The sequence below is a fragment of the Gnatocerus cornutus genome, chromosome 8 (genome assembly GCF_029298725.1).
Source record: "Gnatocerus cornutus isolate USDA-ARS CGAHR chromosome 8, icGnaCorn1.1, whole genome shotgun sequence".
Lineage (NCBI taxonomy): Eukaryota > Metazoa > Arthropoda > Insecta > Coleoptera > Tenebrionidae > Gnatocerus > Gnatocerus cornutus.
In genome coordinates this window covers 8,578,675-8,605,070 of record NC_142240.1, presented here as the reverse complement: position 1 = coordinate 8,605,070, position 26,396 = coordinate 8,578,675, and the positions used below count along the sequence as shown (strand labels likewise).

The following is a 26,396-nucleotide window of genomic DNA, read 5'->3' as shown; positions in this document are numbered from 1 at the left end:
AACGAACAATTAACGTTTGACAAGTCGGTTTCGCGCTGCAATGGCAATAGCCAATTAGAGTGCAGGAAGTAGGAATGTGGCGCCCTCTGGTAAATCAAACACCTGTTCTTACCAAACAGGACTGTACTCAAATTTATTAAAGTCAGAATTAGGGGTTGGGCTGCTTTAGGGGTGTGTCCAAGATCTTTTACTAGCAGTTGTAATGTAGATTTCCAGCTTTCCATTTTTCTTGTTTAACAAATATGTATAAAAGACATCGGCTTGCTGATGTGGATATTAAATTATTATCTCTAAAAAACGTGAGGACACCCCTGTTCTATCCAGTTATTCAAATAAAAATTACCCGCCAATCAGACTTTCTCCCTCCATCGCCAGTTCAAGAGGCCTGCTTATGAAGCCTGGGCCTGCTTCTATTGGCTCAAAACTTGTGTAGCAAACCTGCTGTGTTAATTTCAGTGACTTTGGCACGCGACATTGTATCAGTCGATAATACAGTTTCCATTTAACTTGTTCGTCCAGTTGACATTGGCGGTTGGAGTGTGTTATTTTTCTTTAGTGTTCGCATATTTGAACTTACTGTGTAAGTAAAATGTCTTGATGTTTATTAAATGTTATAAGTAAAATATAATTCGTCTGACATTCTGTTCATTTTGAACGGTTGTGACTAAAATTAAAGTAAATCAAATAACGGAATCCTGACCAACGAACGTGGTACATTGTTATTACCAGAGATTTGGTTATTACCGTTTTTTAGTGTCATAAAAGAAAAACATTGCTTTCACGTCCAAAACATGGTAGTAAGTAATAACTAGAATAATTGTATTTATTATACTATTGCTGGGAAGTTGTAACACGTGTTGTACTTAACCTAAAACTAGGTACAGGTAGGCAATTATCTGAATTTGTGTTTTTGTAAAGGTTTTTAAATATCGCAGAGGAAATATCTGCTTAAAGCTGGCTGACTCGTACTGTAAGTCCTTGTTTGGTAGTTTCATGATCGAGAAAAGTTGTCCAAATCAAACAATACTTGACTTTCCGTTTAATTTACAATTTTTGAGTTTGTTCATTTATTGCTCTTTTAAATATTTTCAGAGTTCTTTTCTTTCTTTCTTAATTCTGCTAATTTCTTAGGATCATAATTATTGCACGCAGTGGCGGAACTATTCCGTTTGAGGCCCGTGGCAAATTCATTGGATGGCTTGATTGATTATTTTTTTGGCGTTTCAAAAATTTGAGTGTAGTCTGTACATTACTGTCATTGTCATTACTGACGTTTAAAACACCAAAGTATTGACAAGTTGTCAATTAAAAATTATCATGACTGAAGTATTTAAAGTCGATAAAATTAGAATAATCTCTTTAGAACAGAGCGGTATAATTTACATTCAGGTTCTTGCAATATTGGAAATTCAGTGTATTTAGAAATTAAAAAATTAAAATTGACAATGCAAAAAATTAAGGTTAGTAATTCTAAGTGGGGTTTCACACCATGCGACAGTTAAATGACATTCACGTCTAAGATTTTTTCTCCCCGGCTCACAGTGGTCGGAATTGTGGATCTAGCTGGACAAAATCCAAAACGATGTTAATAACCCTGAATCTTTTACTAACTAAAGTTTTCGTATTTGCTGATTAATATAATCCTTGTTCATGAAAATTTACAATGGTCGACTAAATGGCAAATATCATACAACGAAAATTCGCGTTTTGTGAATAAAAATTTTAATTTCCGATTTTTTTTTACTTTACTTTTTACTTATTTAGAATGAGACAATGGTTAGAAAAAAACAAATAACAAGTCCAGCATGGCCGAAATTTCAATGTTCACGAATTTACCGAAGTTTTTCGTCTACATATAAAAACACAAAAATCTTTGTAAACCGGCTAGATCCGGCAGTAATTTTTTGGTCGCCAAATGAACAGCAATAATACTAAACTCTGACATAAATTTTACGACAGAGAATGACAGAGAATTTTATTAATCATGGCTCAATGATTTTACATTGACAACGAAAAAATATCGCTTGATTTGGGTTTGATATTGCAATAGTATGGTAACATTTACCAACCAAAAGCAAGACAAAGAGATGTACGTATCTTTGGAAGAAATCGCCATTATTGAAAGTGTTAATTTTTAGGCGTAAAAACTCTGAACGCCTATGGTAACTAAAGCGCACTCGAACGACTGATTTGTCCAAACTTAATCAACGTACTGAAAGGGTCGCTTTCTACCTGTTATGCAAATGAAAGAGAGGATTTAAAGAATACTGCATAGTTCTACGATGATTAATGTAAACAGAGACAGTTCAGGCACCAATTTTATGAACTTTGTAATTTTGGGTTTTGTCCAGCTAGATTTGCAACACCGACCACTGTGCGGCTGTACATACGAACGTTATAACTATAACAATTACCTAATAATTTAACTGAAATTACAATTTTTGTCTTAGAATCAAATTTAGATAATTAAAATTCTTTTTTTCTGGCTTTTTGTTCGACAAAAGTGTTAATTACGTCATCGAAGTTCAAATTCCGGGCCATGGAATGTTGGATGGACAAAACAGCTAAGCTGCTTAACCTTTCGTCCCATTTTTTATATAAGTTTTTGTCAATTTTAATTTTGAAAATGATCGCTCGGCATTAGCCGTAGTTACAGGGATGGTAATAAATAGCAGAAATGCAGTGCAGACTTCAGAAAAGCTTGAAGACATAAAATGATTCTTGATAATTAATAAGTCAGCCAGTTCTCCTATAGAAGATGACGTTTCTATTTCATGTCGAAAAGCGGATCGAAAACTAAGAATTTCCTTTGCAAACGAGATCGATATTATCTTTTTTATACAAATTGACAAATATTAAAGCTTTTTCTAACAAATCGTTATCATTTAAATTTTGCAAAGTGACAGGTTGCAAGATACTGAAATTAGAAACAACTGTGGGCAGCACAATGAACATACACCGCATTTGGCTCGATATCTCTTAGGAGTTTTTGAACTCCGCTAGAAGTGCCTTTCATGTTATTAGCTCCATCATATCGCTGTCCACGACATTTATGCAGAGAAATAAATACTTAAAAAAAGAATTATCAAAATTACAATTTATTCCCAAACACCAAATTTTGTCAAAAAATGCTGACGCGCGTTTCGATAGCAATGCTATCATCATCAGAGCGATGATTAAAAGAAAATTCACATATTTACGAAATATGATTACTAAAAATAGGAGATTTATAGGAACACACGCAATTACGGGGTAAAACATGAGATTTCAAGCAATCTTTCCAAAACTGTTTAGTTCCACTATTATTATGTGTTTTATTATTACATACATATTAATAATCCAATAAATTCGCAATAGCGCTCATTAATGTTTATTAATTTATTTGTTCATTACTAATACTTCTATTATAGACATGGATGAGAGAGACAAGAAAAGAAGAAGAATAAATACCGAGGGTGAATCTGTCAACCGGGATCATGACAAAGAAACTGATAATAGACCAACAGAGGTAATAACGAATTGACTGATCAAGATAATTATGGCAATGTAGTTTTTTGTCTTTGTTTTACATGTGCGTTCTGTTTTATTCTTTGATTCGTTTTGCTGATTTATTGTTTTTCATGCATATGTAAGTGTGGTTTATTGCTAGTTAAATTAATGTTTTTTTTTGTTTTCTTTATAGGAACTGCACATACCAGATTCATTAAAAGCATCAGATGTCGCCGATTTAACTACAGAGGACTTTAAGGTCGTCAGAACAAAACTCACCTTTGTAGATAAGAGCGAGGGCATAAAACGTTTATTTGAATGTTCAGCATCTGGGGTCCAGATAACAGCCCCGAGGGGCTTTGGAAAATCAACATTTATGAATATGCTCGAGGTATTTTTGATGACAATAATGGATGAAGATGGAAGGCCAATTTCAAATCCAGGCAGTTCTGATAATTACAAGATGTTTATGGAATTAAAGCTGGGTCAAAAGCATGGTGGATTTGTTAAGCAACATTGCGGTCAATATCCAGTGATTTCGTTGAGTCTTAAATGTGTGAGAGGTGAAACAAGAACAGATAGAATATCTAAACTCCTAGAATATCTGTTCTTGTTTCACCTCTCACACATTGGGTAGTCCTAAAGGATGCTATTTGTGAGACATTCAAAAAGCATTTCTACCTGCTTGAAACCGCTCCTGATGGTTTTAAGAGCTTCAAAAATAAGAAACTGGAGGACATCGAACTGTTTTTGAAATATTATGAGATTAATAGGGTGGAGGAATTGTCTGAAACGAATGTAAAAAAAGCTTTGAAATTCTTGTCTAAAATCTTGTACGATCACTTTAACAAGAAAGTTGTTATACTTGTAGACGAGGCCGACGCGCCCATTGTGAAAGCTATTACAGGCACGGTGGATAATGAAACCCTGAAATACCTCATGCGTCTTCTTAGGGATATGTTGTCAGCAGGCTTGAAGGGGAACCAGTTTCTGCAACGTTCATTAGTTAGTTCTTGTGTTCGCTTATCAGGCGTATATTCCTGGGAGATAAACAATCAACCTCCCAGGAATATACGCCTGATAAGCGAACACAATCAATCTCCCAGGAATATACGCCTGATAAGCGAACACAAGAATTGCTCTGTTCCTCCAAAAAAAATTGTTTTCTGAAACATATGGATTCACAGAACAAGAAGTACATAATCTGTTGGAGAATGCTGCATTGCAAGCAGTGAATGATTTTAATGGTGTTAAAAAGTGGTATAATGGATACCAAATGTTACATCAAGATGGGGTAACGATTTACAGTAGCTGGTCTGTTCTAAACTATTTGAGCAACAGTATTGAAGAAGGAAAAAAAATGTTTGACAGTTATTGGGCCAAGTCAGGCTTACTGACATTTTTACAACAATTGCTTGTGCATAATGAGATATATAAGATAATCAACAAACTTATTAATGGCGAGAATATTTCAATAGTAGTAGCTGAGCCATATGTTGAAAATATATTGGAGTTGAAAAATACGATTTCTTTTCCATCTACAAAGTTGAATGAGAAACAAGTGGATTTCTTCTTGCAGCTACTGTGGGATGAGAGTTTGTTGAATGCAGTTGAGAAGTATGGGGATACTGTAGTCCTAAAGATCCCAAACTTTGAGATGAAGACGGAAATCCAACGTAAATGTTACACTCAGTCGCTTTTTGAAACCAAATATAAGCTCAAACGTGAGAATATAGAGACATACATAGAAGCACTGAATCGACTGCTACTAATAAGGAGTAATGAAGAAGAAAATGAGGACGAAGAAAAAGGTGAAATAGAGGAATCTGAGGAAGGGACAACTGAAAAATATGAAGAAGCAATACGCAACCTTGTTAATGCGGTTTCACTTCTTTTCTCAGGTGATGCGGTAATTCCATTTAATGAATCAGAGTTACATCACATCCTGTTTTTTTTAACATATAATAACGAGCTTTTCACAACACAGTCTAGTAGGGCAGTTGTGAATGTATCAGAAGAGTTGCGAGATACCGACGAACTGAAGAAGCTTTATCCACGCGAGGCCAAGACAGGTTCTCAAAGTAAGCGAAAAGAGAAACGTGGAAGAAAAAACGAGTGTGACATTTGTGTGACTCGTGGAACAGGTGGACTCATATTGGAATTAAAATTTCTCAAGGAGGATAAAGCAAAGGAAAATTCAAGAGCTGCGCTTGAACAAATTATTGACAAAAAGTATTACAAGATTTTTGACAAAGACGAGTATAAATATGTTGGAACCAAAATCTATGTTGGGTTGTGTTTAAAAAAAAACTTGCATGTGGCAGCGAATTACTTAGTCGACAATATTGATATAAACAAAGCAAAAATTGTATATGGCAACAAATAAGTTTTCTTTAGATATTTTCTTATTTCAGTTAGTTGATAAAATAATCTAAGAGTCTTTGTATATTGTATTAATAATAAAATATTTTGAGAAAAAATTTGAAATAAAATGTCACAAAATCAACTTTTCACACAATAATGCCCTGTTATTCTGTCAATTGGCCACAGGGCTATGAGTCGAAGACTTACCAATAAACGGTGAAGCTGTCGTTAAAGAGGAGATGCTATTAGAATAGATTGACTCTGTAAATATTGGGGTGTTGAAAGTCGAGGGATTTAAATAAGAATCTACTAGGTTTTGAAAGCGTCTATTTGGTCTAAACTAGGATATTATGAAAAAACAGATGGAGCTATTATAGTCGGAATTTTGTAAACTTTGGTTTAACCCCGCCCACATAAACAAATGACGATTTGAATTTGTCGAATCAAGGAATGGCTAGCCTCCTTTACACAACATAATAAAAAATTTGACAACTCTAGTGTCAGTCACACTTGTCAAAAAGATTTGCAGTTTTGCGGGAATTTAATTAATAGTGAAACCAGGGCTGCTGTCAACTTAACTTTTTAATGAGTGGACCGATAGTAATGAGCTCTGGTATATTTTCAAAACGGGCTAAAAAACGCACAACGATTAATTTTAGTTTTCTCCCCTTCGTTAAAAAGAAGAGTAACTTTCTTTATTTAGGTTGGTACCGCAATCTCAAGTTTGACAGTTGACACGCTGATTTTGACAAGAATATTTATTTGTTTAGTCGTTATTTCAAAATTTATTGTTTTGGTGGCTCTGCAGTCAAAGGGGGCTCAGGTATTGTCACACATTTAATTTCTACAAAAATTTGTGTACAGTTCACTCATTTTTCGAACTGTCAGCTGATTGTAGATAACTAAAATTGCAGTGTAATAGCGATTGTTGAAATCATGAATTAGACTTAGATCGACTCTAACGCACAAAATGGATGTGATAAAGGTAAGACGAACAAAGTAAAACTTTGATTTAACGAATTGTTTAACAGGATTTTGGTACTGCCATTTTCTGGGGTATTTGCGATAGTTTTAAGGGACTCTACACACTGTTCTACCTAGACAAAGAACTGAACAGGAGAAAACTGTCGCGGCTGTCTCCAACTCACTCAAATTCTCCTATCAGGAGACGATACTCAGAGTCGCGAGATTCAACACCTGTCAGAACTCTACAAAAACATGAGTAGATCTGTTCTTTTCTGAGTTCTCAATCTCATTTAGTTGGTTTTAGAGAGTCGACAGTAAAGTCGAGGATTATACAATGTGGATCACTAAATGGTGCAATATTTTTAAGTAGCATACTTCTCTTTGAGTACCTCTTCTTGCCGGCAGTTTATGCCTGCATTATGCTTGTCACTGGTAAAGACAGCTTCAAGGGACAAACTGCTTGGTTTTGGGCGGAGATAACAATAAGAATAATTTTTCAATCAATTTGGGTAGTTCCTTTATTTGCAGTCAGTAAAGTTGTTAACAATTTGTGGTTCCAAGTAAGTTCACTGAAGTGTCGTTCTTATCTCTAACTAATTTTTTTTTATTTTTATAACAGGACATTGGACAGTCAGCTTACAGATATAGCAGAGGTAGATCCTCAGCTTCTCTAAGTCTGAGTAAGACTGTTGCTGACTTCATCTTCAGTAGTGTGGTGGAGACTCTCTTTCTGTTACAAGCGCTTCTCATGACTTATTTACCGGTCCCACATCTTGGAACTGGTTTACATTTAATTCATCTCAGTTTGTTGTACTCTTTGTATGCTTTTGAGTATAAATGGGGCGAAATGGGATGGGAAATCCACAAAAGATTGACGTGTATTGAAGCAAATTGGCCGTATTTTATCGGATTTGGATTGCCTCTGGCGCTCTTCACGCAAGTTTCTAATTATTGGATCAAGTAAGCGATTTGCCGATTTTTTGTTGTGGTAGCATTGATTCTTTTCACACCATAGTATAACCAGTAGTAACTGTTTTCTTTTTTCTACAAAATCCGGCAACACTTGTCTTTAATTTTAGAGATAAAATTTTTGAAAATTCGCATACGCTTATAGTTTACAAAATTCTAAAATCTGACACAAAAATTTGTTTTTCATCACCGATAGTTTTGGCGACGCGACACCTTAAAAAATGTAAATTTTGTTGTTTTTTTGTTAATTGTGTTAAGCTGAGAAAAAAATGCTGTAAGTTTTGCGCAATTAAGAACATTTTTTAAAAAATGTATCCACAAATTCAGTGATATCAACAGTGCTAGCATTAGAAGAGTAAACACAAAACTTTCGAAATTTCTAATTACTTAATTAATTACAATTTACTTAATTATAAAATTTAATGCCCACGATTCAAAATTGACTAAATTAAGCAAAAAATAGAAAATTTTCGAAAAATTTGAATCGTCCTAAAACTAAAATTACTAAAATTGATCAATTTTGGTGTCTATAATTTTGTAGTGTTGCACTTTTGATAAAAATGTTAAGAATAATAATAATCTCCATAAATTTGACATAAGATTAACAAAATTATGTAAATATACAGGGTGGCCCATCTAAGACTTTCGGGCTCAATATCTTTGTCATTTATGAACGGATTTTTCTAAAATTTAAAATATAATTTCTTGAATAGGTAAGGATAATGTGACATTACCAGCGTCTCCCTGTCTTAAAAATGTTAATTTTACTTGTCTTATTTTAAATTTTAATTAGTTAAGATTTATGTCATTTTATAAAACATCAATAATTATCCGAGTGTGCCAAAACTCAACCGTCTAGCTAGTCAAGTTGCCGAGAAAAAGAGAAAAAAGACCCTCAACATTTCCAAAAGATGCAAAATCATAGTCGGCTATGAAAAAAATAATTTCCCACGCCCAATTTTGGACATCCCTGCGTTCGGTCTGTCAATAATCGCTGACGTCAGTGACGTTCTTGACATTTGTAATATTTCTCATTTGAGGTTATGTTTACTTTTGAGCATGATGATGAAAATCATTGATTTAAACTTGCGCAGAACGATTTATCTCGATCTTTTGAAATTGGAAACTAATCACAATGCATCAGGCAACGTTTTGGTGCAAAAAATGCGTAGGCACAAGGAAATGTGAGTAAAAAAACTTGTTGAAAGTTGGTTATCACCAGAAAAATGATTGCAGATTGGTTTGCTATGAGGTGCAACTAGAATTCACGACTTCTTTAGAAATGTCACTGGTTTATTGGAAATGGAAATTCAGTGACACGTATGCAGTGAAGCGATTTGACTCATTTATGATTGCATTTACGTTAAAACAGTTATTTCAATTATGATGGAGACAGAATTAACTGATTTCATCCTTTTTCGGCAAACTTCTTTACTGCGCCTATAAAATGTAGGGTACTAGATACTTTTAACATTTTTCTTTTGTTTAATCATGTCATTAATCCAAAGTAGATTAAGCTCGAAGCTCCAATATGTGAACTGCCGTAGTCAAGAAGTCAAAATTGGTTCACACTACGTATGAAATCTAGGACGTAGTGCTGCTATCGAAAAATGCTGGTGCAGTCGGTATAGTTGGTATGCAAAAGTAACGAAGAATGCTGTATCGTTGAGTGGCTTAGAACCTACAAGAGTAACGGCAAAGACAAGCTTACCCACGTCAAAACGGAGTTTTGTGGTATTTAGTGGCTATGCGACTAATAAATTCGTATGTTTCAATTATGATTTGTAGAAACAAAGTCGAATCGACAAATGTAGGCACAATTCTGCACACTTTCAAGACCGCCATGCTAAAAGGTGTTATCATGAAAGTTTTTTCAAGTCCAAATTGGTCGTACAGTACCATTAATATTTGAATAGGAAACCAACTAATGATACCAAGACGTATAAGTAATATGGAAATCAGATACATGTACTTACCGACAACTAAGCGGTTTTGGATCACCAAAAACGCATAATAGTGAGTTACATTTTCTAAGGTCATTGCAAATTGTAGGAACACTGTTTACATCTGATATTTCAGATTCGTGTTTTTGAACTGAATATGGTGCATGATGTTGCGAGTTGTATTTGTTGCTTCAACAAACCTTGCGAACTACCTAACGATCTAGGACCACTATACCCCTTCTATTATCATATGAAAAATGTGCTTGCACGGTATCAGGACAATGTCTCACTAAGAAAGAATAACGAGTCAAAGAAGTAGTGCAAGAAAAAAATGAAACAAAATGACAATGAACATCATTTATAACTGCGTTCTAATGAAAATTGCACACATGATATTTCTAACAAAGTATCGTCGGTCGACTCTTTCAATGGGATAATTCTTTAAACAACCAATTAATAATTTGGACGAGTGAAAAAAGACGAACAAGACTGAAAGCAACACACTGAAAATGATACTTCAACACGGACTGTTACTTTCAATATTGAACCTGTTTTTTCTCAATGAACCGCCAAAAGATGCAAACATGTAAAGGACTCTTATTGACACCCTATCGTACCCTGCTGCAAGCATTAAGAACGATTGCAGAACGTTCTGGACGGTGTTGTTGACCACCATGAACGACTATGCCACTTGGATTCTTCTAACATGGGTGGATATGTTTGACGGACAGTAACCAAGCTGCTAAAAGTGCAAAACCCTGCTTGTTGATGAATTCGATGAAGAGTCGCCGCAACATTAGATGGTAAGTGTTCAGCGAAGGAAAATGACTAGTATCATCGAAGCAATTGTTCCAGTTGAAAGCGACAAGCGATTTGCTCGGACCAAGGGGCCTCAAATTCATTCTTCGCCATCACAGAACATATCCAAAAACTTATGCTGCCCCTAATTGTTTGTGTCCATTTCGTTACAAGAAAGTTCAAGAAATGAGTTGCTAGTAAAAAAAGCCAAATCTCATCGCATCGCCAACAAGCAAAATGACAGTGACCAAACGCTTACAATATTCCAGCATTATTTGCACTTGTTATAAATGTTCAAAGTACAGACACATGTTGTAACAGTGTAAATATCTGATACATTTGTAAATTTTTGTACATTCGTTCATTACTATTGTAGAAAATATGGTGTTACATTGCCATAATTGTCACTGGTATAGTTTATTCACTGTTAAAACTTTGTACCTTACAAAAAAATACCTTGTAACAAATTATTTGTTAATCAAAGTAAAGTAGTTTCCTGAAAAAGGACGAAATCTTGTGATCATCTAATTCTGTCTTCATCATAAATGATATTACTGTTTTAACGCAAATGCAATCATAAATGAGTCAAATCGCTTCACTGCATACGTGTCACTGAATTTCCATTTCCAAAAAACCTGTGACAGTGCTAAAGAAGTCGTAAATACTAGTTGCACCTCATAACGAACCATTCTGCAATCATTTTTCTGGTGACGACCAACTTTCAACAAGTTTTTCGCTCACATTTCCTTGTGCCTATGAAATTTTTGCACCAAAACGCTGTCTGATGCATTGTGATTAGTTTTCAATTTCAAAAGATCGGGATAAATCGTTATGCGCAAGTTTAAATGAATGATATTCATCATCATGCTTAAAAGTAAACATAACCTCAAACGAGAAATATCACAAATGTCGAGAAACGATGCTCGGTTCAATGCATTGTGATTAGTTACTAAAAGATCGAGATAAAAAATCGTGAATGTGCATGTTTAAATCAATAGTCCTCATCATAATGCTCAAAAATAAACATAACCTCAAATGAATGTCACAAATGTCATGAATGTCACGGATTCATCAACAAGTCAGGGATGTCCAAACTCTAAACTCGCTGTAGAAGTCAATTGTTTCATAGCCGACTATCAGTTAGTATCTTTTGGAAATGTTGAAGTCCTTTTTTGTCTTTTTCTCGGCAACTTGACTTGCTAGACGGTTGATTTTTGGCACACGCGTATAATTATTGCTGTTTTATAAAATGACATAACTTTTAACTAATTAAAATTTAAAATAAGACAAGTAAAATTAACATTTTTAAGACAAGGATGACGCTGGTAATGTCACATCATCCTTACCTATTCAAGAAATTATATTTTAAATTTTAAAAAAATCCGTTCATAAATAACAAAGATATTGAGCCCGAAAGTCTTAGATGGGCCACCCTGTATATAAATTTGATTCTTTTAATATCAAAATGTATAGAATTAGGCAAAAATTCCAAAATTTTCGAAATTTCTGGTTCATCCCAAAATTTTTAACAAGTCGATTTTTGTCTATAATTTTGTAATTTTGAACATTTAATAAGACTGTTAACATAAAAATAATCTCAATAAATTTAAATGCTCTAAAAACCAAAATTAACAGAATTAGAACACAAAATAATCAAAATTTCTAAATTTCTAAAATTACTCACTTGTGCTTTAGAATTTTGTACTTTGATACAGTTAATAAACAAGTTAAGAGCGATAAATATCTATAAGTTTGAGTCCTCTAATGCCAAATTGAAAACATTAGAGTAAAATATTCGAAATTTTTGGTTTGTCCAAAAATGAAAATGGGTCAAATTGCTGTATTAAGGTCTATAATTGTGTAATCTATAAATTTTAATGCTCAAGATTCAAGATTAACTAAATTAAAGCAAAAAGTAGAAAAATTTGAGAAAAATTTGAATCGTCCAAAAACTAAAATTACTAAAATTGATCAATTTTGGTCTATAATTTTGTAATTTTGCACATTTGATTAAAATGTTAAGAATAATAATAATCTCTATAAATTTGACGTTAGATTAACAAAATTGTATCAAAAATTGTGAAATCCTTAGTTACTCACAGAAATTAAAATTTCCAAATTCTGTCTTTTGCGCTGTAGAATTTTGCAATTTGGCTCTTGAGAAGAAAAATCTCGACAAGTTCAACTACTCAAATAATAACTTTCAGTTCTGACATTTTCGGTCCGTCCTAAGAATGATTTTTAACTAAATATTTGTGTGTTCCGCTCTATAATTTTGCAATATGGCGCATATCAGAGAAGAGTAACCTGTATAAATTTGATTCCTTTAATATCAAATTGTATAGAATTAGGCAAAGATTCCAAAATTTTCGAAATTTCTGGTTCATCCCAAAATTTTTAACAAGTCAATTTTGGTCTATAATTTTGTAATTTTGAACATTTAATAAGAATGTTAAGCATAAAAATAATGTTAATAAAATTGAATGCTCTAAAACCAAAATTAACACAATTAGAACACAAAATAATCGAAATTTTAAAGTTTCTAAAATTTGTCACTTGTGCTTTAGAATTTTGTACTTTGATACAGTTAATAAACAAGTTAAGAGCGATAAATATCTATAAGTTTGAATCCTCTAATGCAAAATTGAAAACATTAGAGTAAAATATTCGAAATTATTGGTTTGTCCAAAAATGAAAATGTGTCAAATTGCTGTATTAAGGTCTATAATTGAGTAATTTCTATAAATTTGAATGCTCAAGATTTAAGCCAAAAAGTAGAAAATTTTCGAAAAATCTGAATCGTCCAAAAGCTAAAATTTTTAAAATTGTTTGATTTTGGTCTATAAGTTTGAAATTTTACACACCTAATTATAATATTAAGAATAATAATTATTTCGATAAATTTGTATGTTCAAAAGCCAAAATTCACAAAATTATTGGAATTTCTAGTGTGTTCTAAATAAAATTTTCTAAAATTCTTTCTAAACTTCTCCTTTAAAATTTTGTACCAACTTTAACCAAATTAGCTTCAAAAGTACAAAATTGTCGAAAGATCTGATTCGTCCAAAAATGAAAATTTCTAATCGATTTTAGCCTATAATTTTGTAATTTTGCACACTTAAGAATATAAGAATATTGAGAATAATAATAATAATAATAATCTCCATAAATTTCAATGCTTTCAAGCCAAAATTCACAAAAATATGTAGAACAAAAAACACAAAATTATTTGAATTTCTAGTTCGTTCTAAAACAAAATTCCTAAAATTTACAGTTAAAAGATCGATAAATCTGATTTGCCAAAATTATCAAAATTAATTAAAAAAAAACATAAAAATGAACATTTCTAAAATTAGTCTGTTTTGCTTTATAATTTTGAATGCTCTAAAGCCAAAATTCGCAGAATTGGAAAACTATAAAATACAAAATTTTTGAAAACCCCACTTTTTTTCTAGAATTTTGTAATTGAAAACAAACAAGTTGCAAATAACAAATTTTCATAAATTTGAATGCTCAAGTCCCAAATTAACTAAATTGGATCCAAAAGTACAAAATTTTCAAAAGATCTGGTTCGTTCAAAAATTGAACATTTCCAAAATACAAGGTGTTTATAAATGTTTCTAGCATCAAGCGTGGCTATGAAATTCCAAAGAAATTTGCCGCTCATTATAAATGTGAGTTTAGATTTTTTAACTAACATCTGTAGTTAACCTCAATCATAAAGCAAAGTAAGTTTTGAGAAGAAAACTGTTCTAATTGTGGTTTGAAACCTGAAAATCAAAAATTTGGATACAAAACCGTAACTGAAACGTCGTTGACGTATGTAACATAAATAATTGTCAAGATAGTTATATTCACTATAAGCACAAAGCGGCAAAGTAGTGCACGACAGGAATTCCAGAGCCACCCTTGATGCTAGAAACTTAATTCGTTCTAAAAAAAAATTGTCATTTTTTCTCTACAAATTTGTAACTGGAAACACTGAATAACCACGAATAGCAAATCTTTATAAATTTAAATGCTTAAAGCCATTAGTAACAAAATGGAAGCAAAAATAACAACATTTTAAGTATTAAACATGAAAAATGTCAAAACTTGTATATTGGTTTTAAAAGTTTGTATGTAATTTGGTACAGTTAATAAGTTTATAATAATAAATTTCCATCTAAAATTAACAAAATTACATAAAATAATACAAATTTTTCAAGATTTTCTAGTTGGACACAAAGAGGAAAATTTTAAATCTTGTTTCTGTTCCGAGATAAAAATGATTCCTTTTTCAGTGGATGCATCTTCTCGATACTCTTCCCCGTGTACATCATAAGTGCAAATCAAGCCAACCTTCCTCCGGAGTCTTGGTAAGAAAAAGAAACGAAACCACCCCTATTTGACTTCTTCATCTGTTTTTAGCCCACGGATCCAATTTTTTTCCCCTGTGATTGTGGTATCTAACACACTATTTAGTCTTTTGCGTAAAGAAAAGAAACCGACGATAATACAACGACCAGCTGCGCCACAACGGAGATGATCTTCGCTGAAGAAACTTCGCCAACCTGAATACCGAGGGTGTTAAAAAGGATTGTTTTTTTTTAAATTTTTTTGACTTATTCAGGTTGTTAGGTAATTTTAATTTTACAACAGTGTATGTGATTTTTGTACCTTTATATTTAGAGTAAATATAATTGGAAAGTTAATTATTCAAGATGTAACCATGCAAATTGTCCTTATCCACATACTCATCAGATGGTTTTTGTAAAATATCCGGTGCCATCTTATATTTACAAAAATTAATACTCCTCTGTAAGTAGCCGTAACTCAAAGCAGCATCGTTGTCTTCAGTATGAACATCTCCACTTCTGGAAACTTCGAATTTACTCCATTTGTAGTTGACGCATTTCCGACTACCAGGGAAACTCTGAAGAAGATTTAAAACCGTTGGATGTGACAGCCCGAAGAAGTCGTTGCCTCGCGGCCTCGTGCTCACCACATTCAACGACAGAGCATCGTTTATTTTCTGCAAAAGCAACGAGTGGCAAACGTCTGGAGTGTCGCCGATTATGGGATTCGAATTGTCGTCCATTTCAATCTCAAATCTGCAAAAAAGGTAAAAAAGTGTCTTTAATTACCCTTGCGCCGGGCCGTACCGAGGCAAACCGTTGACTTCTGAGATTTTACAGCTGTAGATACACTTCACGGTGGGATCGTCTAAGCTTCCGTAAATTCGCGTCGAAATGAATCCCACGGGATAAATGACGTCCTCTGAATGGAACTCGGCCCTATCTGAAACCACCTCGCCCAAACAGTGGATCGTCAAGTTCCCGAGTTCGATAGGGAAGATCGGGCGCCCTGTGCTATCCAGTGGGATGGGTTGGACGATTTTCTTTCGGGACCTCGACGCCTTTCGGGATTTTGATTTCCTGTCTGGAAAATACGTAATATACAGGGTGTGTCGTAAGTCTAAACTATGTTTGGAAAGTTAAATATAAAGTATTGTTGAAAAAATTATTTTTGTAAATAGCATATTTCTTGAGATATTGAGTAGTATTACTGTCCTAATTTGGCAACACTGTTACACTACATACATTTGTACCTATAAAGGCTGATTTTAATGACACTTGCTACTTAGTAACTTGCATTTTTTTAATTCCGAATTAATAAATGATTAAGATTTCCATCGCACTTCCCAACCACTGCACAAGACTCGTTTGCAGAAAATTCTACCATGTGAATGTATACAGGGTCCGGCAACACTTGTGTCCACCCCCAAAATCGTCTTTAATTTTAAAGTTACAATTTTGAAAATTTGCATACACTCATAGTTGACAAAGCTCTAGAAGCCGACGCAAAAATTTATTTTTTATCACTTATAGTTTTGGCGTCGCGACGCCTTAAAAGTGTATTTTTTAGCTAATTGTGAAGTTTTATGAAATGAACCTCTAATTTAATTTTTTTTCAATATAAATGTGTTAAAAATATCTCAGTTGACATTTTAGATTTAATGTAAATTGTATTCAAAATTTGAGGAAAAAATGCTGTTTAATCAAGTTAGTTTCCAATTTTAATACGTCAAATTTGGGAACTACGTTTACACCCATCTGTCAACATCTTGTGTCACAAATGACATCTATTCTTTGGTTCGTTTTAGAAGGTAACAAAAGTCTTACTTGGCGAAATTGTCGCTTTGTCGATGTTAATTAACGATTTCTAGTGTCCAGAACGTGCTAATCAAAATTCACCTTCATATGAGTGAATGAAGTAACTTGTGAAATTTTGGTGTAAACGTAGTTTGTCACTGCACCGTCAAAATGTTGAAAACTAACTTGATAAAACAGCGTTTTTTTCGCAAATTTTAAACACCATTTGAAGTAGATTTAAAATAAAAACTCAAATATTTGTATTACAGTTATGTTGAAAAAAAATTGAATTCGCTAATATTACCGCAAAAACCCAAAAATCGCTAAAAATTAAACTTTTTAGGCGTCGCGACGCCAAAGAAACCGTGATATCAAAACAAATTTTTGTGTCAGCTTCTAGAGCCTTGTCAACTATAAGCGTATGCAAATTTTCAAAATTTTATCTTTAAAATTAAAGACGATTTTAGGGGTGGACACAAGTGTTGCCGGACCCTGTACAAACAAGAAAATGAAAACCTAACAATCAATATTAAATTTTGCAGTTTTCGTAGTTTCATATGTTTTTAACAAAGATGTGATTATACGGTGTTGCCATGTTGTACACACAACCTTTTTTTTTTCAAATTTAACACTTTCAATACCCAATAGTAATGACGTTTTGATTATTAAAATTGGTTGCATTCGTTGCAAATGCTTTAAAACTTCATTATTATGGTTAGAGCTTTCTTTAAAGTTTACTGAATTTCCTAATAAAATAAATATTTACGTAACAAGTACGGAAAGTGACCAATTTCGCACGAGTGTAAAAGTACAGTATCTCCCCGGATTGAGTTCACAAGAGGGAAAAAAAGTTTATTTTCCATTTTACAACAAAATGACAAAGGAATAACATTTTTTGCTTATTTCAAAACATAAATCTGCAATTAAAGTTATTAGTTTGTACTCTTAAAATTAATTTGTTCATTATTTTTAATTATTAAATTTTGTAATCGTATTTAAATAATAGTAGGCTGTGGATTCACAATATCAAATAGTGCGTTAAAGATTAAAGAAAAATTTACCCAATAATGTGTAAGTAATAAAAAATTGGAAAAAAAAATTCAATTGCATCCTTAACAATAATTGAGAAAATTCGAAACAGTCTTAAAGAATTACGAGTTAGAATTGAACTATGTGCTAAAACAGGTAATGGGTCAATAAAATGGTGGAAATTGGTTTGAGTTAAGGAACAAATTTCATTCCTTTGACATTTTTTGCAAAATTAAAAATAATGAAAAGTAACGTTTTTTTTCCTCTTGTGAACTCAATCCGGGGACATACTGTAGATGCACGAAGTATATTACACGAGTGGAAGAAAGTCACTATCCGACGAGTTATGTACACTATTTTTCCTACGACCTTCCATCATCAGGAAGAAACCATAAGTTTTGACAATAGTTCATTTCTTATTTATTCTAAATGTCATTTTTCTACAACCTCATAAAAAAGTGACGTATTCCACATATTTAGATGGTTCATGTTTTTGTACATCCATTTCCAAAAGTAAAAGTCACTAGTGTGCTATGAATATATCCGCACAGACCTGTCAAAACTGATTTGTCAGAAATGACCTAACCAATTCATTTTTATTATGCATGTTGTTTTACAGTGAATCGTCTAGATATTTGAGACAAAAATTCAAGAGTTATACATTTGTATTTCAAAATAACTGTCAATTTTGACAGGTCTGTGCGGATATATTCATATCAGACTAGGGATTTTTACTTTCGAAAATGGATGTACGAAAACATCAACTTTCGGAGTCATTTAACTGTGTGGAAAATGCCACTTTCATATGGGGTTGTAGGAAATAGTTATTTTTTCTAACATTTGCGTCCTTTATTCGATAAATAATAATTAATTTAATATAAAAATCAAACATCTTAAAAGAAGTAAATTTCCTGCAATTCATTGTCACCCAAACAAAAACTTGAAACATCTCGGTTCGCCCTAAGATTAAAAAATTTCTAAAAAATGCTTCTTTTGCTCTATAATTAATTACTTTGGCACAATTAACAAGCAGGTCATTATTAGTAATCTCTTTAAATTTCATTGCCATATAGGCCATAATTACAACCATGCAAATAAAATGTACATTTTATTACGGTTTCTACGTCGTGTCGTCATGAATGATGGTGGAAAATTAGTTTCCTGTCTGGCTGAAACACTGCTAAATTTCCAAATTCTGTCCTTTGCGCTGTAGAATTTTGCAATTTGGCACTTGAGAAGAAAAATCTCGACAAGTTGAACTACTCAAATACAAGGTGTTTATAAATGTTTCTAGCATCAAGGGTGGCTATGAAATGTCAAAGAAATTTGCCGCTCATTATAAATGTGGGTTTAGATTTTTCAACTGACATTTGTAGTTAACCTCAATCATAGAGCAAAGTAAGTTTTGAGAAGAAAACTGTTCTAGTTGTGGTTTAAAACCTGAAAATCAAAAATGTTGACACAAAACCGTAACCGAAACGTCGTTGACGTAAGTGACAGTATAAATAATTTTCAAGATAGTTATATTCACTATGAAAACAAAACGGCAAAGTAGTGCATGACACGAATTCCAGAGCCACCCTTGATGCTAGAAACATTTTTAAACACCTTGTATAACTTTCAGTTCTGACATTTTCCGTCCGTCCTAAGAATGATTTTTAACTAAATATTTGTCTTCTGCTCTATAATTTTGTAATATGGCGCATATCAGAGAAGAGTAACCTGTATAAATTTGATTCTTTTAATATCAATATGTATAGAATTAGGCAAAGATTCCAAAATTTTCAAAATTTCTGGTTCATCCCAAAATTTTTAATAAGTCGATTTTGGTCTATAATTTTGTAATTTTAAACATTTAATAAGAGTGTTAGGTATAATAATAATATCAATAAATTTGAATGCTCTAAAACTAAAATGAACAGATTTAGAACACAAAATATTGTTACGGATCAGCATAGAGCGAAATCAAGTAGGTAGAACAACAACGGAGGCGGCGAGGGGCAGACTGACATTAGTAAAATGGAAGAGAATTGAATAGTGCAAAAAAGTTGTTGTGAAGTTGTTTTGGGTGTAATAAATAATATATCGAACTCGAAAAACGTTACAATTGGTGTCAGAAGTGGGATAGCGAATTAAGAGACATAAAATGGCTATGAGGAAAGTCTTGTTAAAGGATCTGAAGGTAGCAGATCTACGGCGGGAGCTAGAGGAACGTGAGTTGGACGCCGAGGGTAAAAAGACCATACTCCAACAGCTGCTGCAAGAGGCAATACGAAATTCAGGAGAAGATCCAGAAGTATTTTTATTTCAAATTCCAAGCGACGTGACTACGATGCTTCAGATGATGGAAAAAAACTGCTAGATAGAACAACTGAGTTGGAGCAAAACATGCTGGTAAATTCTAGAGAGCTGCGTAACGAATTAAAGAACAAGCGGAACAATTGAAGGATGATCTATCAGACTTAGAACGCCGATTGCTGGCATTAGAGGAAAAGATAGAAGAGAAGAATGTTCAAGCAACGTTGCCTATATTTGAAACATCAAAACTGCGTCTTAAACCTCCGCCGTTCGATGGAAAGTCCTCATGGGCCACATACGTTCTTCAGTTCGAAGCAGTGGCAGCAACGAATGGATGGACTCCAGCGGAGAAAGCAACGGCATTGATTGTGGCCCTGCGCGGTGATCCAACTGAGGTTTTACAAGCTCTTCCTCCAGAACAACAACACGATTATCAGGAACTGGTGAAACACCTAGAAATGCGCTATGGACAAGCTCATCTGGAACGTGTATACCACTGCCAGTTAAAGAACCGGTCCCAGAAGCTAAATGAGAGTCTACAAGAATTCGAGGCCGACGTGGCTCGTTTGACGCGTCTAGCATACCCCGCGACTCCAGAGAACGTGCTGGAACGGCTAGCGGGGGACGCGTTCATAGACGGCCTTCGTGACAGCGATACGAGACACTCTTTACTGATGGCTCATCCCGCGAAATTAATGGATGCGCTTGCTCGTGCTTTAGAATTTGAAACAACGAAGATGACATCAACAAACCATCAAAAGATTCGAATGGTTGAGAGCGAAGAGTTGGAATGTAAGGGAGAAGATCTGGAGGCTGCCGTGAAGCAAATCTTGAATGAGGTCATGAAAAAAAAACGTCCGATAAGATGTTGGAACTGCGGAAGAGAGGGACATGTATGTACGTAGTTACTGCAAAGAAAAACCCAGGGAGACGTCGACTTCGTCGGTGTCGGTCGAGGAAAGGGGGCAACCGTCGACCTATCGCCAGCAAGCCCCAAGAGCACAAATCGCATCGCTTAAACACCAACCGAACAGCGCTTTCGTGGATGGCCTTATTGACGGAAAGTTACACGTGCTGCTGCTAGATACAGGTGCGACAAAGACAATTGTAAGATCGGATGTTATCAAGACTGGCAAGAAAGTATCGCCCACCAATTGGAGATTACGTACTGCCACCGGGGAAGCAGCTGTAACCCATGGAGAAGTTGAAGCTACCATCACAATTGGAAGTACGTCGTTTAAACATAAGGTTCTAGTAGCCGGCATCGAAGACGAAGTTATACTAGGCATGGACATTTTGAATGCAAGAGGATGCAAGTTAAACTTTGAAAACGGAACACTAAAAATAAATGGCGAAGAGGTTGTACTTCACCGGGCTGGAGAAAAAGCGGTTCGCGTAGTCCTAGCAGAAGATACCTCGGTTCCAGAGAGAAGTGAGGTTATCTTAAGTGCACGTCTGGAAGGAACAACACGTGACGGAAGTATTTTACTTTTTGAACCTAGGTGCCACGACAACGAAGTTGGACGGGGACTAGCGATCGGGAAAAGTTTGCTCTGTGCAGGCAATGTGGTGCCCGTGAGAGTAATGAATGTGAATTATTACTCTATGCCACTGAAGAAAGGCACCTTTCTGGGAAACTGTTCTCTTGTATCTTCAATTGTCCAACAATTAAGCCTTGTGGAGGAAACATCGGAAAGGCTACCTGTCCAGCTCAACTCACTGATTACATTCGACACCAGATCGACATTGGAAATGCGCGTCCAATTAAGCAAACGGCAAGGAGGTTACCATTTGCCAAGAGGGAGGAAGCTGAAAACATTGTTCGAGAAATGGAGCAAGAAGGTGTGATTGAACCTTCGAATAGTCCGTGGGTTTCTCCAGTAGTCTTGGTGAAGAAGGAGGACGGCTCAACTCGATTTTGTGTCGACTACCGCCAGTTAAACAATGTGACGAAGAAAGACAGCTACCCTTTACCTCGAATCGACGATACATTAGACACTTTGGCTGGATCAACAATTTTTTCAACCCTGGATTTAAAAAGTGGTTATTGGCAAGTTGAGTTAGCAGTTGAAGATCGCGAGAAAACGGCATTTACGGTCGGTTCTGGATTGTGGCAATTCACAGTAATGCCATTTGGATTGTGTAATGCTTCCGCCACCTTTGAGAGATTAATGGAGACAGTGCTGAAAGGGTTATCGTGGAAGACATGCTTGGTATACCTCGACGACATCATCGTGGTAGGAAAGCAGTTCGAAGACCACATGAAAAACTTAGAAGAAGTTTTTCATCGATTACGAAGTTCTGGTTTGAAGCTTAGTCCCAAAAAGTGTCATCTGTTTAAGAAAGAAGTCCAGTACTTGGGACATATTGTTTCGAGTTACGGAGTCGCCGTCGATGAACAGAAGATCAGCGCTGTTAAGAAATGGCCAAGACCCACCAATAAACATGAGCTTCGTAGTTTCTTGGGTTTGTGCACATATTACCGCCGTTACGTGCCGGGATTCGCTAACATTGCTAAGCCACTGACACGACTAACTGAAGAAAATACGAAAATACCAGTGGGACGAAGAAAGTGAGGAAGCCTTCGGGAGGCTGAAAGAGGCTTTGACTAGTGCCCCGGTGCTCAGTTATCCGATGACTGATGGGAAGTTTATACTGGACACCGACGCAAGTAATGTGGGAATAGGAGCAGTACTGTCTCAAGAACAAGACGGACAAGAAAAGGTCATCGGTTATTTCAGTAAGACCTTGTCGAAACCTGAAAAGAACTATTGTGTCACTAGGCGAGAGTTATTGGCGGTCGTTAAAGCTGTTGAGCACTCCTACAAGTACTTGTATGGAAGGAGATTTCTGCTGAGAACAGACCATGCTGCATTAAAATGGCTTTTGCAATTTAAGAATCCTGAGGGCCAGGTGGCCAGATGGATTGAGAGGCTCCAGGAATTTGATTACGACACCGAGCACCGAGCTGGAAAAATCCATCAAAATGCCGACGTCTTATCAAGAAGACCTTGCGAAGAGGATTGTAAACATTGTCAGCGAGCGGAGGAGAAAGATGAATCCGCCCGCAGAATTAGAGTAGTGAACGACCGTTGGGAGAATGAGAAGCTTCAAAGGGATCCTGACCTGGGGCTGATGCTTCAATGGAAAAAAACGGACCGCCGTCCGACATGGGAGGAGGTCGCGCGGTTTTCACCTGTTGTGAAATCCTGCTGGGCTCAATGGAACTCCATTGTCCAGGAAGACAGAAAGCAGTTTATAGTTCCGAAGAATCGAATATCCGAAGTGCTAGGAGAGGTCCATAGTGGTACTACAGGGGGGCACTTGGGGGTAGCCAAGACGCTCGGTAAACTGCGAGAGCGATTTTATTGGGTAAACTGCAAGGCAGATGTGCAGGAATGGACAAAGAAATGTGTGACCTGTACGGCAAGTAATGGGCCGCCTAGACGTCGAAAAGCACCCATGCGTCAATACAATGTTGGTAGTCCTTTTGAGCGAATGGCCGTGGACATTGCTGGTCCATTTCCAGAGACTGACGACGGAAACAAGTATATTGCCGTGGTTATGGATTATTTTAGCAAGTGGGTCGAAGCATACGCTTTGCCTAATCAGGAAGCTGTAACAGTGGCGGATGTTTTAGTAAGAGAGCTCGTTTGCCGATTTGGAGTGCCGCTTGAACTACACTCAGACCAAGGAAGAAATTTCGAGTCCGCGTTATTCCAGGAGATGTGTCGCGTTCTAAAAATTCGCAAAACCAGAACAACTCCGTTACACCCGCAATCTGACGGGATGGTGGAGCGAATGAATAGGACAATGAATCGGTACCTGACAAAAGTTGTCTCTGACCATCAAAGAGACTGGGATCGTCATCTTCCATTCTTTTTGTTGGCATATCGTTCTTCGGTTCATGAGACCACCGGACAAACGCCTGCAAGTATTTTAATGGGTCGTGAGTTACGTCTGCCTTGCGATTTAATGTTTGGATGTCCGCCTGGACAAGATATCGCAGGTGAAGAGTACGTCAGTGGGCTACGCAGGAAAATGGACGATATTCACCACCGAGTGCGTCATAACATCCAGATAGCTAGCGATCGGATGAAGGAAGCTTACGACGTCAACGCAGACCGTGGCGGTTACCAGCCCGAGGATTTGGTCTGGTTTTACAACCCTCGTCGTCGTCGAGGGTAGTCTCCAAAGTTACAGACCTCGTGGGAAGGGCCATATCGGGTTGTCAACCGCATCAATGACGTCATCTATGCCATCAAGAAGCTTCCTAATGGCAAAATGAAGGTGATCCATTTCAATCGGTTATCACCGTACTATGGTGAAGAAGAAGAAGGCGTGGTTAGAACTTTATCGCCACCTGAAAAGACTGTCCCCTGCTACTTTTTCGAGACCTCTCGGTGCAAGAGAGGATCTAAATGCAAGTTTGCTCATAGGCTGACCGGAAAAACACTTCGGGACGAAGAGTATTTAAGAAGGGGGCAATGTAACGGATCAGCATAGAGCGAAATCAAGTAGGTAGAACAACAACGGAGGCGGCGAGGGGCAGACTGACATTAGTAAAATGGAAGAAGATTGAATAGTGCAAAAAAGTTGTTGTAAAGTTGTTGTGAAGTTGTTTTGGGTGTAATAAATAATATATCGAACTCGAAAAACGTTACAATATGTAATCGGAATTTCTAAATTTCTAAAATTTGTCACTTGTGCTTTAGAATTTTGTACTTTGGTACAGTTAATAAACAAGTTAAGAGCGATAAATATCTATAAGTTTGAGTCCTCTAATGCCAAATTGAAAACATTATAGTAAAATATTCGAAATTTTTGGTTTGTTCAAAAATGAAAATGTGTTAAATTGCTGTTTTTCTATAAATTTGAATGCACAAGATTCAAAATTAACTAAATTAAACCAAAAAGTAGAAAATTTTCGGAAAATTTAAATCGTCTAATAAAAACTAATTTTTTAAAAATTGATTGATTTTGGTCTATAATTTTGAAATTTTACACATCTAATTACAATGTTAAGAATAATAATAATCTCCATAAATTTCAATGCTTTAAAGCCAAAATTCACAAAAATATGTAGAACAAAAAAACAAAATTATTTGAATTTCGAGTTCGTTCTAAAACAAAATTCCTAAAATTTACAGTTAAATGAGCAAGTTAAGATCGATAAATCCAATTTGCCAAAATTGTCAAAATTAAATAATAAAAATGTGTTTCGCTTAAAAATGAACATTTCTAAAATTAGTCTGTTTTGCTTTATAATTTTGAATGCTCTAAAGCCAAAATTCACAGAATTTGAAAACTATAAAATACTAAATTTTTGAAAACCCCACTTTTTTTCTAGAATTTTGTAATTCAAAACAAACAAGTTACAAATAACAAATTTTCATAAATTTGAATGCTCAAGTCCCAAATTAACTAAATTGGATCCAAAAGTACAAAATTTTCAAAAGATCTAGTTCGTTTAAAAATTAAACATTTCCAAAGTACAATGTGTTTATAAATGTTTCTAGCATCAAGGGTGGCTATGAAATGCCAAAAAAAGTTTTGAGAAGAAAACTGTTCTAATTGTGGTTTGAAAATACTGTTAATTTAAACAATGTTGGTTTTGAATTCGCAATCTGTATTAATATCGGCTCCTTCCCTTGCTCTCTGGGTCATAAGTTCCGGGCCACCTCTATGTATACAGGGTGTAATGATAGCCAACTTTTATTTTTCATAGCCTAAAGTCCTACTTTTAAAATTGACTTTAAAAAATTAAATTTAAATTAAAATACAGTAGCGACCAAAGTGATACAAGTTTTGGACCATACTTATATTTAGTTATTATATATTATTGATAATTTTTATAACGGCTTATTCGTAGTTCAACAGTTTAATTTTTGACCTGGATTACAAGAGCTGCCACTTTATCTTGGCCTTTACTGTATTATGTATTCATTACTGTTGGCGCTCTCTATATCTATACCTTACCAGAAGATTCGGCGTTTGCCCGCTTCCTTCCCTTTTTTGTCTCGACAGATGACTGCGAGAATCCCGCTTTTGCGACGTTCTGCACCTCTTCAGCCACTTGCGGCTCATATTCGCAGAGTTTTCTTAACAAAAACTTTCGTTCTTCCTGTCTGATGATGATTTTGGTTTGTACTTCTTCGAGTTCGTCAACCAGAGCGGCGTTTTCCTACGAAATAGAGCTGGAGGAGACATTTTTGGAAGAGTCAACTTACATGGACATATTCTCGTATCAATTGTTTGAGGTAATTCAACTTTTCTCGGTATTTTCCAGGGGGGCGCTCGGACACGTTTTTTGTGGCATTGACGCTTTTTAAGTACGCTTCGTAGGCATTTGCCATATCTTGTTTGTTAAGGTTATGTCGTCTGATTTGACAGTTGACGTGGTGAT

The 26,396-nt window shown here is 35.2% G+C and overlaps 3 protein-coding genes and 1 long non-coding RNA gene across 8 annotated transcripts; 3 read left to right on the top strand and 1 right to left on the bottom strand.

Annotated features, from left to right (window-relative positions):
* Positions 1 to 458: 458 nt before the first annotated feature.
* Positions 459 to 6,277, top strand: LOC148169467 (uncharacterized). The gene is made up of 5 exons (XM_088043893.1): positions 459 to 580; positions 3,411 to 3,508; positions 3,683 to 4,080; positions 4,128 to 4,547; positions 4,621 to 6,277. The coding sequence occupies exons 2-5, from the start codon at positions 3,413 to 3,415 to the stop codon at positions 5,873 to 5,875; spliced, it is 2,169 nt and encodes a 722-aa protein (XP_087900019.1). The 5' UTR covers positions 459 to 580; positions 3,411 to 3,412; the 3' UTR covers positions 5,876 to 6,277.
* A 63-nt stretch (positions 6,278 to 6,340) lies between these two features.
* LOC148169465 (etoposide-induced protein 2.4 homolog) lies at positions 6,341 to 15,231 on the top strand. Of its 3 annotated transcripts, none has more exons than XM_088043891.1 (7): positions 6,341 to 6,676; positions 6,768 to 6,838; positions 6,885 to 7,075; positions 7,124 to 7,379; positions 7,439 to 7,779; positions 14,813 to 14,887; positions 14,940 to 15,231. In XM_088043891.1, the coding sequence occupies exons 2-7, from the start codon at positions 6,824 to 6,826 to the stop codon at positions 15,055 to 15,057; spliced, it is 996 nt and encodes a 331-aa protein (XP_087900017.1). In that variant the 5' UTR covers positions 6,341 to 6,676; positions 6,768 to 6,823; the 3' UTR covers positions 15,058 to 15,231. The 3 variants fall into 3 exon arrangements, with proteins under 3 accessions (XP_087900017.1, XP_087900016.1, XP_087900015.1); XM_088043890.1 differs by having other exon boundaries at positions 6,752 to 6,838; XM_088043889.1 differs by having other exon boundaries at positions 6,742 to 6,838.
* LOC148169466 (uncharacterized) lies at positions 7,787 to 9,522 on the top strand. Of its 3 annotated transcripts, none has more exons than XR_015770626.1 (3): positions 7,787 to 8,972; positions 9,025 to 9,237; positions 9,300 to 9,522. It is a non-coding gene; the product is annotated as an uncharacterized LOC148169466 (long non-coding RNA). The 3 variants fall into 3 exon arrangements; XR_015770625.1 differs by having other exon boundaries at positions 9,297 to 9,522; XR_015770624.1 differs by having other exon boundaries at positions 9,025 to 9,522.
* Positions 15,175 to 26,346, bottom strand: LOC148169464 (transforming growth factor beta regulator 1-like). The gene is made up of 4 exons (XM_088043888.1): positions 26,221 to 26,346; positions 25,970 to 26,174; positions 15,674 to 15,950; positions 15,175 to 15,622 (listed from the first exon to the last, which is right to left on the bottom strand). The coding sequence occupies exons 1-4, from the start codon at positions 26,344 to 26,346 to the stop codon at positions 15,220 to 15,222; spliced, it is 1,011 nt and encodes a 336-aa protein (XP_087900014.1). The 3' UTR covers positions 15,175 to 15,219.
* Positions 26,347 to 26,396: the final 50 nt, after the last annotated feature.